Source organism: Malus domestica, chromosome 13 (genome assembly GCF_042453785.1).
Source record: "Malus domestica chromosome 13, GDT2T_hap1".
Lineage (NCBI taxonomy): Eukaryota > Viridiplantae > Streptophyta > Magnoliopsida > Rosales > Rosaceae > Malus > Malus domestica.
In genome coordinates this window covers 9,915,048-9,927,236 of record NC_091673.1, presented here as the reverse complement: position 1 = coordinate 9,927,236, position 12,189 = coordinate 9,915,048, and the positions used below count along the sequence as shown (strand labels likewise).

Sequence of the window (12,189 nt, the reverse complement as noted above, 5' to 3'; positions counted from 1 at the left end):
GTGAGGTGAATTGTTTTCTACTTATCTTCTAGAGCCCCGTGGGGGTTTCCTGTGGCTATAATTTTAATGCCAGTTTACTTCCAAGACCGATATAACGGCCGTTTCCTTTCATGACTGCCAAACGCTTTGTTGACCTTCAAATATTTTTGTGTGGAACACATGCTCTGCAAAGAACAATGGTTAAAATATTGTGGTATATTGGTTTGCCAAGTAGTCCACTTGCTTCAAGATTGTATTTCTAGAAAATCTAAGGAAAGATACATGCACAATAGAAAGAGTTGGAACATTATTTACGTGTCAAATCTATATTTTTGAATTTTATTTTGGTCAATACTTGTTACAGGCTTGTGCAGTCTAGTTTGCCTTACCACTAATCGATTTGGTTCAACGAATCAATTTTGTTTGTGTTTGTACTCAAATTTACACTATTCGGTCTAATTAATTATCGATTTTAAATTGGAAATTTAATTAGCGGAATACGAGAATGTACGATTTAAGTAGGGTTTGGGCCAAGATCCAAGACGAAATCATAATCTAAATTGAACTATGTTTTGGACCAAAATGAGTCAGTGTTATTGCGGCCATTACATAATTGATCTTAAAAATCAAGTCAAGCCTTAAGATTTTAAATTAAATGTTTGTCAAAGCCCGTGATCCAGAAACGAAGAATGCCTTGACATATAGAAGATCTTTGCCTAGAAAATCTAAAATTGGCAAGAACCAAGATCCGAAGAGTAAATTGATGTCCAATCCAAGTCAATCAAAGTTAATGATTCAAAGTAGAAGGTCCACGATCTTTTCAAAGAAGTCCGGAGGAGATAAGCACAAGGAGAAATTCACTGAGGCAAGGATCGAGGCCAATCAATCCGACATGGATGAACATTACAAAATAAGTTGATAAATCATATCCCAAGATTGGAGTGGCCGCGGAAGAAAAGTTTTCAAATGAGCAAGACTAACAGGCCGGACAAATGATCGATCAAGGGCTAATGTTGCCCTATAAATACAAGATTAGAATAAGAGTAGAGGATCCCTGATCAAACACAACTAGTCTTTTACATTCTATTCAATTCCTAATCCTAGGTTTAGTGTAATGTAGTTCATAGTCTAGTTTTTACTTTTTTCGTTTTAGTTTATTTCTAATTGTACTAGTCTAATCTACTTTTTGACACGCTCGATGAGACACTCTATATGAGCAACCAATATGGATCAAAATATCCACATCAGCTGATAGATTTGCAAATCCCACATTTTGCAAATCCCACTTTGAAAATGTGCAAAAATCACTTTTGTATTTTTAATAACTTATTTATGTGTGAAGCTAATTTATAAAAAATGAAAAATAACTTATTCCTAAAAAGCTTAGAAAAGAGTAGTAACCTGCTTGTAGTTTACACTAATGTTCGGTTTCATTCATGTATGTAAACATATATATATATATATATATATATATATATATATATAGTGGTGTGCTGTCCACATATTCTTTTTTACTTTTCACACATCCTTCTAATTTTCGACCATCGGATTGGATAGATTGAAGAATATCAAATGACAGAAATTAACAAGGAATGTATGTGAAGTTAAAAGAGATGTGTGGATAGCACAACCCGATGTATAATGTGTTAAGATTCGGAGACACGTTTTTGACACATAATTAAACACACTTTTTTTGGAGTTCACTTCATAACGTAGTTGAACAATCTAACTATCTATCTTTTATGTTTTATCTCAAATATCATGTCTCACAAATCACACAAATCCGAAACCAAGCACTTCGCCCAAAGGTGTCGTTTCTTTATTAGGACTTGTGACCTGACAAAAAGCACGACATGTCGTTGATATTTGACCAAACTTAACTGCTCAAAGGAAAGCCTCTTCTCCCGAAAAAGAAACTCCTCCTCGATAACTGCGCTCGAATCCGTACGGGCAATGCTGAATTGGGTGCGACTGAACTGAAATGGAAGCCCTTCCATCCGCCCAAATCCAGCGCTTGATCGTCACCGAGAACCCAATCAACACCGCCCACTACAAGCACTCCCGAAATGCTAAACCCACCACGAAGGTAGCCGTCACCCACAAGGTGTTCGACAAAATGCCCCACTCAGACACCTTCGCATGGAACAGACTTATCCAGACCCATATCGCCAATGCCGACTTCCACCACGCCCTCGCCACTTACCACCAAATGCTCCTCCGCGGCGTTCGCCCCGACAGACACACTCTCCCTCGCGTCTTGTCTGCCTCTCGGCTTTCGGCTGATCTCTCCCTCGGCAAGCAACTCCATGCCCACGCTCACAAGCTCGGCTGCTCTGGTGACCGGTACGTGGTTGCTGCTCTCATTGAGTTGTACGGTCGCCTCGACAGCGCGGACTCCGCGAAAGGGCTGTTTGACAAGTCCCTGGTTAAGGACTCTGTTTCATGGACAATGCTGGCCAGGCTGTACATTGCGGAAGGTAAACCCGGCAAGGCGGTTCATGTGTTTGAGAGAATGGTGGAGTCCGGAGCACAGATAGATTCTGTAGCTGTGGCGACGGCGGCTGGTGCCTGTGGCATGTTGAGATCGTTGATTGATGGAACAAAAGTACACAGGGTTGCCAAGGAACGTGGATTGGAGTATGATGTGTTGGTGAGCAATACCCTCTTGAAAATGTACATGGACTGTGGCTGTGTCGACGAAGCTTGGGCAGTTTTCAACCAAATGCCGGAGAAAGATGTCATTTCTTGGACAGAAATGATTCATGCCAATGTGAAGAGGGGAGGCTTCAATGAGGGTCTTAAGCTGTTTAGGCAGATGGTTGGAGACGGGGTGAAACCTGATCCGCTCTCGGTCTCTAGTGTTCTCCCAGCATGCGCAAGAATGTCTGCAGGTAAACATGGCAAAGAGACTCATGGATTCTTGCTGCGACATGGTATTCGAATGAATCTCACCGTTCTGAATGCTCTTATGGACATGTATGTCAAGTCGGGATTTATCGAATCAGCTGCAAAAGTTTTTGCCAGGTTGAAGTACAGAGATCTTGTTTCGTGGACAGTGATGATAACCGGGTACAGCTTACACGGACAAGGAAAGATCGGAGTAGATTTATTCTGCCAAATGGAGAAGGAAACGAGTATACAGATCGATGAAATCACCTATGCTGCTGTCCTTCATGCTTGCGTTGCAGCACGCATGGTCGAGGAAGGGAAGTTTTATTTCAACTGCATCAAGACACCTACAGTTGCACATTGTGCTTTGTTCGTAACTCTTCTATCGCGTTCTGGGCTGTTTGATGAGGCAAATAACTTTATTGCCGATAAAAAGATCGAAGGAGATCCCGAGGTACTGAGAGCACTGCTAGACGGCTGTAGGATTCACCGGCAACTGAAATTGGGAAGGCGGGTTATCGAGCAGCTCTGTGACTGGGAACCTCTTAATGCCGACAACTATGTGTTGCTTGCCAACTGGTATGCCGAAAATGCAAAACGGGACATGGTCGATGAGGTTCGAGGAATGATGACAGACATGGGTTTGAGACCTAATAGAGCTTATACTTGGACAGAAATCAGAAACAAAATTCATGTGTTCGGGACGGGGGACGTAACGCACCCAAGATCACAGGGAATATACTGGGAGTTGCAGTGTTTGATGCAGAAAATGGAAGACGGAGGAGATCGACCTGATTCGGATTTTAGTTTCCATGATGTGGATGAAGAGCGCGAGTGCATTCCGACTGGCCACAGTGAAATGCTGGCTATTTCTTTCGGACTCATCAGTACACAATCCAGGACAACGATACGTGTAACTAAGAACCTACGGGTGTGTCGCAGGTGCCATGATTCTGCAAAAATTATATCCCGGATGGAAGGACGAGAAATCATACTCAAGGACCCAAATTGTTTCCACCATTTTAAGGATGGTTATTGTACATGTGATGATTTTTGGTGATTAACTTATCTATATGTTGCTGTTATATCATCTGGAACAACATCTAATACAGAGTGGATCAACATCTACCTCCAACAAAATAACGATCAGCACAAGAGTATCGCTAATCCGTACTTAAACAAGTGTTCTAATAAGAAGTAAAAAAGGAAGTTTCGGAAACATACTAGCAGGAAATCAAGCCATGTAGGCTCTATCTCAAGATTTTGCGAGTATAACAACCACATACTACATATATGCTCATGTTTCCCTTCTGGCAGACCGCCTGCGGGGAGGAGGAGCAGCAGCTTCTTCTTTCTCAATCTCATCTTCCTTCTCGCCGCTGCTTCCTTCATCATGGGAAGTCCGTGCAGCCGCAGCCCTGCTTGGTTCTGGAACAGTGACCTGAAAAGCACAGGGCAGAAGAGTTTACAAGTGCACTAGTTTATGAGATCAAAAGTCATTACCACTACAGAAAAGTGAATCTATGCTAGATGTATACCACCGCCGGTTTCTTGCCACCAAACAGGATTTTAAAGAAAATTGACAAGAGAACAACCACGACAGAGACGATAACACCAATTGTAATATTGGGCTGTTTTTCTCCCTTCTCAATCAATTCCTGCGTGAGCATTGCAAAAACAAATGATTATCATCTTCTACGATTCAATTAAGCATAACCTTTGAGAAAAAAGTTGTTATGATGCTGCAATGGCAAGCCAAGCACTTACAATGATCCTGGGTTTGTATGCATCCAAGAAAGAAACATCTGCTATCTTGTAAAGAAGGTCGAATACTTTCTTCTGCAAGTATTTGTTCTTAACACTGATTAGCTTATGATATACCAAAAATCAATCAATATGAAGGAAACTCAAATATAAAATGAAAAAAAAAAATTAGATCACCTGGTAGCTTGAGAGTCCATCGGAAAGACCTGCAGCTTCTTCCTCAGCCTTCTGTTTCTCTTTCTCAGTTTCAAACTTCGGCTTCCACGTTGTTAGCCTAACAGATTCAGCAACCTTCTCATCATCAGCTATGAGCATATTGTCAAACAATATTCCGTCCTGCATTGTCCAGATCTCAATGCCAATAGCAGCAATGGGCTCAAAGTTGGGCTTCTCAGTCTCGAAGTAATCAGGGTTTGGAATTTCTCGAGGCTTCCAGATGCCCTTGTAACTGGGGTTGTCAATCATAGGAGGGCTCCATTTTCCTTTATAAGCAGGATTATGTTTCATTGGCTTCTTCCATTCTCCACAACCAGGTGCCAATGAACACTTGGGGTTATCCGTCTTTGTCGGTTCCCATACACCATCCTCTTCATCGTCCCAATCTTCTGGCCTTGTCGCCTCAGGGTCATCAATCTCTTCAGGCTCATCATCCAACCACCCTTCAGGTTTCACAGCATCCTCGTCCTCAATTTCCATTGGTGCATCCTCGTCCCAATCATCAGGCTTAACGGCATTGGGGTCTGGAATCTTCAGCCGCTCATCCCAATCCTCTGGCTTTTGATCCTCTGGGTCAGGAATTGTCTTGGCTGGAATCAATGCAGGCTCAAAATCTTTATTCGACAGGAAATTCGCCTTCTTCTTCTCCTCCCCATCTATCAAAATCCTAACTTCGTTATCAGGTTTCAGTATGGCAGTGTAAACATGAGACAGCTTATCGGAGGGCACGGATGGAGGGTCCTTGAGATGGTGCTCAACATACTCTCCACTCTTGGGGTTCTTGTGCTTAAAAATGAAATGAACCTTGTTTGTGGAACCACATTTGTCCGGTCCAAACATAATAGAATATGGCGACTCATTGTCAAATTCCTCCGCTTTCCATCCAGCCTCCTGTGGCCGGAGGTACTTCAAGTAAGCACCGCCACATTCAAGCCCGTTCTGGAGCCGGACCTCAAACTGTAGGACAACAGTTCCATCAGCAAGGCTCACAGCCTTGTCCATCTCTTTCACCACTGCATACTTCCTCGCCTTCTCACTTACCAGAAGCCCGTAATCATCATGTCCCTCACTCTTGGACAGTTTCCATACCCCTAAACTCGACATAAATAAATAAAATTAAGCACTCAAAATTCACTGAAAAAATAAATTTGACAACACTCGGAGAGTAAAAGACTCAAATTGCACAGAAAAACAATTTAGGAAAACATAGATAACAGAAAACAGTTAATTACTGCGAATAGCTGATATTAAAACAATCAAACAAAAAACTGGACACCTTGGTACTCATCTTTCGAAGAAACAATCCATCTGCCTTCAAACGACTCAGAAAATGGCTCGTAAAAGATCTGTAAATCATAAATTCTCTGTAAACATTCATGAAAAATAAAGATTATTATGAATAAATAAGAAAATGGAAGGGAATGGTTACCGAATCGACTTCGTATTCTGAAGAAGCGTGGATCTGGGAAGCAGAGCAGCCAATCAGCAGCAGAAGAAGAAGGAGGTCAGTGATTCGACGCCACCGTGTTCCTGCCATGAGGACCGTCGCGCCTTAACCCTAAGCGCGCCTTCGATTTTGCCTACACACTGGAACAGCTGATTTGAAAGCTTTCCTTTACTAGGAGAATAAATTTTATTTCTTTATTTTATTGTTTGGCGGCCGTTTGAAGGGAAGAAATTTTAATAAAGTAGGAACGATAATATTGGACGATGCATGAGTTGTGAAAAATATAGTTTAATTATAATGAATATCATAATTAGAACCATTTAATTTTTAAAAATTTTAACGAAAAGATTTCGATACTGTTTATCTTAACAAAAAATCACAATTTTACACTAAGAAATCAATCTTAATACTATTCACTTTACTCTTTATTTTATCCTTAAAACTCAAAGTTTTCAAATTTTTTTTATTAATTTTCCTTTAATTTTGTTTTTGTTGGGCTGTTTTTTTGCGGTGCATTCGGATCTACTTTTTAGTTTTGTGCCCTTATTTATTGTAATTGAATATCAACATGTGTTTGGTATTGAATTTTACCTTTGAGAAAGAAAAAAAGCATAAGATTAGTAATTGAATTGTATTTGTTGGAGCAAATTAGGACATTTGCAATCATATAGTTTAGCAAATGAAAATTGTGAGATTTAGTTCATAATCTGCATTTAAACTAATGCAACATATTTGCTGGTGCTTCTTTCCATCATCATCATCTTGCAAGGTGATGCCTTATAAATCCACGCTCTTCATCCAACTCAAAGTTGGCTCCTGAGAAACTAGCGCTTGTAAAGAAGGGTCGCAGATCAAGAATCTCATACTCCTGCGCCTGCAAAGAACAAATCAAATCCGAAAAGCTCGATTATCGAGTACCTATTTCGGTTAGGAAAGTAAAAAATTACAAGTTCCAAAAGCAGGATTTCATGTCTGCATTACCATCCTCTGCAAATCTGCCACTTTTACATCAATGTGGGTGAGCCCTGCGGCTGATCCGGAAACAATTTCTTCAAAGCGGATTGCATCCCTCACGAGCTGACGGAGTAAATGAAGGACCGCACTGTTGTAATCCTTCTTGTAAGTCATGTATTCTCTGAATTTCTGCATAATACAAAACAAATCCTTCAGTAATCAACTACACAAAAAACTAAAAAAATTTTGCCAAGTGATCTACAAATTCTTCAGCTAGGCACAAAGTACAAACAAGATCAGATCGTGCTTGGCAATGATTTAATTGTGAAAATGCATATATATAGTTATGGTATTAAAAAATTAAGGGCATACACATTTGGCAAAGACCTACAGATGATTATCATGAGTCATTTGCAACTTGATTTTTGGCCGGGAGTAATTGAAAGCTTATCAGAGCATTAACAAGCAACAAATACAAAAAAAATAGTAATGGAAAGTTGGCCGCGGTGGAACACTCAAGAATCCTCACATATATAATAGATCATACTCACGATACCGTAAATTTCCATTGCCGAGCTAAATAATTGCTAAAACCTTAATAATTCAATGTGTCAAGTAGAGTTGCCATTCTGTCATAATATCAGAAGCTTTGGAAGACTAAAAACACCAGAGTAAAGATGGGAAAAGGAAAGTGAAGATGTGCAGTTTTTTATACCTTTTGCAGAGCTTTCTGCACCCCAAATTTTTGTGTTGAGATGAATGAATCAAGTAATACACGAATCGCCATGTCCACGTCTTCTTGTATTACATGCTGTCTAAGGTGCATTCTTGCATGTGCTTCAGACATTCTGATCATTGATTCAATATGCCTTACAGCTATGGGTACTCCTTGTCCATGCTAAGAATAACAGTAAAAAAGTGAGTCTCCTATAAGGTTAAACCCAAAGCTCAAACTCTCAAGATAAAACACGTAAGAAAAGAAACTAACTGAAGATTCTCTCCGCATATCAGCATAAACACGTGTGATCTTTTCCAAATCAGCATCGTGCAACCTTGGGAATACATTTAACTTGGCATATGTTATGTATTTCTTCAGCATATCTTGAGGAATTATCTGAAAATGAAAGATCCAAAAACTAATGAATTAAAAAGAAAGAAAATCAAGTGCATACAAACCAAGCAAGTACAAGTTGATAGACTGGGTAGAGTATGAAGTATAAAACCTCTGGATCTACTGGGTTGGCAGAGGCTTCACTATCTTCGTGGGATTCGCTTATAGGCATATCATCCATGTTAGCTCCCTTGGCTTGTGACTTGAAGTGACTATCAACGACAAACTTTGCAAGCATTTCATCAGTGACTGGGTCAACCACATCCTGCATATTATTATTTTTTTTTCCACCCTGTCAAAATGAACTGACATAGAAATGTGGTAAAGAAGACTAGAGTTTGTAGAATCCTGACCTTAACAACACAGAGGATGTCAAAACGAGAGATGATCGGATCTGTTAACTCAACATTTTGTGCAAAGGTTTTAGAGGAATCATATCTGGAATGCAGACATACAGGTCAGATTGTTCTCAGAAACGCAAGGGAGTTTGTGTCCCGATGGCTATTTTTAATAAATTTTTGCACTAACACACCTTCCTCCAACAGGGTTTGCAGCTGCAATGACAGAGCAGCGTGCTTGGAGAGAAGTGACAATCCCAGCTTTTGATATGCTAATGCTTTGCTGCTCCATTGCTTCATGAATACTCACCCTAATTGCAGATGAAAATGTTAGTGCTCAAATCCTCAACATAAAGGGGGAAGGGGGTGAGTCAGCTTTCATAATTGGAAGTTGACATATGCAGTAGCATTTCAGTACCTATCCTGATCGTTCATTTTGTCAAATTCATCAATAAGACATATTCCCTTGTCAGCTAGAACAAGCGCCCCTCCTTCAAGAGTCCACTCCCTTGTAACAGGATCCTTGTGAACAGCTGCTGTGAGCCCCACAGCAGATGCTCCTTTACCAGTAGTATACACAGCCCTTTGCCCAGTCTTCTCAACATACCTTTTAAAAGGAAAATTGAATAATTAAATAGATCTTCACTATGAAAAAATTGGATACACTTTTAAGTGAATGATGGTAGCTCTTACTTAAGAAACTGTGATTTTGCCGTGCCAGGATCACCTAAGAGAAGTACATTTATATCCCCTCTTAGCCTGTGTTTTCCCTCAACATTTTTCTCTTGGCCTCCAAACATAGCAAGAGCTATTGCAGTCTTTATGTCCTCATGGCCATAGATTGATGGCGCAATTGACTTTATAAGCTGCATTCATTAAACTTGTAGTTATTTCATGGTAATACAAAGAGGTACGTAGTTTAGAAACCTTAGAATGAGGGTTTTGGTAACATACCCTTTCTCCTATTCTTGGGTCTTTTGACAACTTTTCAATCTCTTCTTTGTCTTCCTGAGTAAGTTTGTAAGCAGAAAAGAGGTCTTGCTTCTTAGTGATATAATTTGCTTCAACCACAGTGGCAAATACAGGAAACCCGTTCTTTGTATTCAAAGACAAGTCAAAATTATTTGAATAAATGCCAGTGACCTCCTGGAATATATCAAATAGAAAAGAAAACAGAATAGGAGTGAGTGATTATTCACTAAAACAAAGCGAAAAAGAGCAAGACAAAGATGAGGATCCTACAATCTCTTCCCCTGGACGAGCACAATCAATTAGATCATTCAATAGTATCACTTCCTTGTATCTTGGAAGCCGACCTGCGGGGACAATTCCAGGGCTCTCTTGGAGTGTAAGTTTTTGATAGTTCCTGTATATTGTCTGAAGCAAGAAATGAATGTATATGAGGTTCAATTTGTGTTTCGCTTATACTCTTCACTAAGAAAAGGGATGGAAACAGAAAAGGGATGGAAACAGAAAAGGAAAGGCTAATTTAGACCAATGTTTTTTTACATATAAGTTGAACCCAGAACAAAAACCTTAACTCAACTACGTCCTCCTACAGCTGTTCAACCTAATTCAAGTGCAATACTAACTATAAATTCCATAACATTAATAAAAAATAACTGAAAGCAGATGTGAATTTGTAAATTTTCACCTGCTCAATATTGACACTGAATGGTCCTTTTGATTGGCATTCAGGGCAAGAACCAACTTTGACTTCAGAATAAGAATTCTGAAAGAATGGCCCCAAGATTGCCCCACATTTATTGCAATCATACTTTACTTGCTGCAACTGGGGAAACACCCCAGAGCGTCGGGTCACAACCCCTCCAATACGAATCATGGTATTCAAATGGACCTGCCTGCACATCATTAGAGATGAAATTGTCACCACAAAGGAAAAGGCAAGGAAAGGTTTCACCAAACAATAAAATCCCCAGCATACCTAATGTTGCGAATCTGATCGTAAACAGGTAAGTTAGTTATCCGAACATAGATCTTTTGATGGATACGTTTGTAATTGGGGTGTAAAGTAAACACAACATTCTTGGCAACATCTTCCATAACTTCAAGGACAGACTGGGGGGCATCAGCCAACCAAATGGCAATATTGGGATGAACATGGATGAATTGCTTGTAATCAATCTCCAGACTACACTTATTGGCTGCAAAATGCAACAGTAAATTCATTCAAATCCAAAATCCAAGGCACTATTAGCTTCCTGCTTGCACAAACAATGGGGTAAAAAGTAGAACAGTTAATAGACCATAACAGTCATGAAAGAAGCTACGCATTTACCTAACACCATCTCATTAATGAGGCGCACACATTCGATATCACTGTGATCCTTTTTCACATAGGTGAGTAAAAACTCTTTGAATTTTCTGCCTATGAATCTTCGCACTTCGTCTCTCGTAACCCACTCTCTAAGCGTTCCCTGAACACAATACATATTAAAGTCTTCGTCTTCATCATCCTACACATGAAACCCACAACCAGTGATAAGAATTTGACATACGAGAAAAGGGTTTGCAACGCAAGTTAAGGATGATTTGTATAACTAAACCTCATCGCCGTCAACATCAGTCTCTCTGGAGTGTTCAGGCTGTGACTGTGATCTTCCGGGTGAACTCTGCATTCCATCTGTATCATCGTAGCTTCTCGGAGGCCTGAAATCTGCCCTTGCTCTCTTCGAAGGCCGGTAGCTATCATCATCAGTATCTGCAACCACAATGCCAACACACTCTCAACATTTCACCAACACCAACATCAAAAACCTAATTCTGAAATTGTTAATTAAATTCAGAGAAACAAAATTTACTCACCTTGGTCATGGAGAAGATGGGGGAGCTTGCGGGAGGTGTGGACGCCGTCGCGGGTATCAAGCTCGACTTCCGCGGCCCGGCGGTCGGCCATGATCTGATCCAAATCCCTCTCGTCCTCAACGGAATCATCCAGCCCCACCGACTCGTATTGATCGTGCCCATCCAATCTCCGATAATCACTAATTAATCATCCACAACAATCATTTCTCGAAAATCAAAACTAGGAAAATAAAATAAATTGAAAAACATCATGCTTTTTAGAGAGAGAGGAAACTGAAGTACTGACTCCAAGAAATTGTCGTGGAAGAGATCCTCTCCCTCCTCCTCTTCAAGGAGGGGGTCGTCGTCGGGTTCATCTCGGACGATTTCGGGGTCGACGGCGGCCTCGTCGTCGGAAGAGGAGGATGAGAAGTTCTCGGAGGTGCGGCTCGTGTGCGGCAGCTGGTCGGTGTTGAACCCGACCGACGTCGGCGAATCCGGCGTCGACGGATGATTATCTGCCATTTCCTTAAATTAAAGTTCTTTTCTTTCTCTCTCACGCTCTGTGATTCTCTCTTTCTCTCTATGCGGCTGAAATTGCAATTCAGAAATTGGAATTCTGCTGCCCTTAGGGCTCATACGGGAGGAGGCCTCTACTTTTTGGCGGGAACCTTTCCCGCCATTTT

At 40.6% G+C, this 12,189-nt stretch overlaps 3 protein-coding genes across 3 annotated transcripts; 1 reads left to right on the top strand and 2 right to left on the bottom strand.

The window, feature by feature from the left end:
- The first annotated feature begins 1,960 nt into the window (after nucleotides 1–1,960).
- On the top strand, nucleotides 1,961–3,958 carry LOC103423905 (pentatricopeptide repeat-containing protein DOT4, chloroplastic-like). The gene has a single exon (XM_008361980.4). The coding sequence runs from the start codon at nucleotides 1,961–1,963 to the stop codon at nucleotides 3,926–3,928; it is 1,968 nt and encodes a 655-aa protein (XP_008360202.3). The 3' UTR covers nucleotides 3,929–3,958.
- LOC103423904 (calnexin homolog 1-like) lies at nucleotides 3,919–6,903 on the bottom strand. The gene is made up of 6 exons (XM_008361979.4): nucleotides 6,278–6,903; nucleotides 6,125–6,194; nucleotides 4,810–5,939; nucleotides 4,636–4,707; nucleotides 4,407–4,526; nucleotides 3,919–4,309 (listed from the first exon to the last, which is right to left on the bottom strand). Exons 1-6 carry the CDS (start codon nucleotides 6,383–6,385, stop codon nucleotides 4,166–4,168), a joined length of 1,644 nt encoding a protein of 547 aa, XP_008360201.3. The 5' UTR covers nucleotides 6,386–6,903; the 3' UTR covers nucleotides 3,919–4,165.
- Nucleotides 6,904–6,912: 9 nt separating this feature from the next.
- Nucleotides 6,913–12,189, bottom strand: LOC103423906 (DNA replication licensing factor MCM2-like). Its single transcript, XM_008361981.4, has 17 exons — nucleotides 11,811–12,189; nucleotides 11,525–11,703; nucleotides 11,266–11,420; nucleotides 10,998–11,175; nucleotides 10,644–10,863; nucleotides 10,353–10,560; nucleotides 9,941–10,075; nucleotides 9,653–9,844; nucleotides 9,392–9,564; nucleotides 9,117–9,305; nucleotides 8,893–9,009; nucleotides 8,714–8,798; nucleotides 8,473–8,625; nucleotides 8,238–8,363; nucleotides 7,965–8,147; nucleotides 7,277–7,438; nucleotides 6,913–7,169 (listed from the first exon to the last, which is right to left on the bottom strand). The coding sequence occupies exons 1-17, from the start codon at nucleotides 12,026–12,028 to the stop codon at nucleotides 7,053–7,055; spliced, it is 2,790 nt and encodes a 929-aa protein (XP_008360203.1). The 5' UTR covers nucleotides 12,029–12,189; the 3' UTR covers nucleotides 6,913–7,052.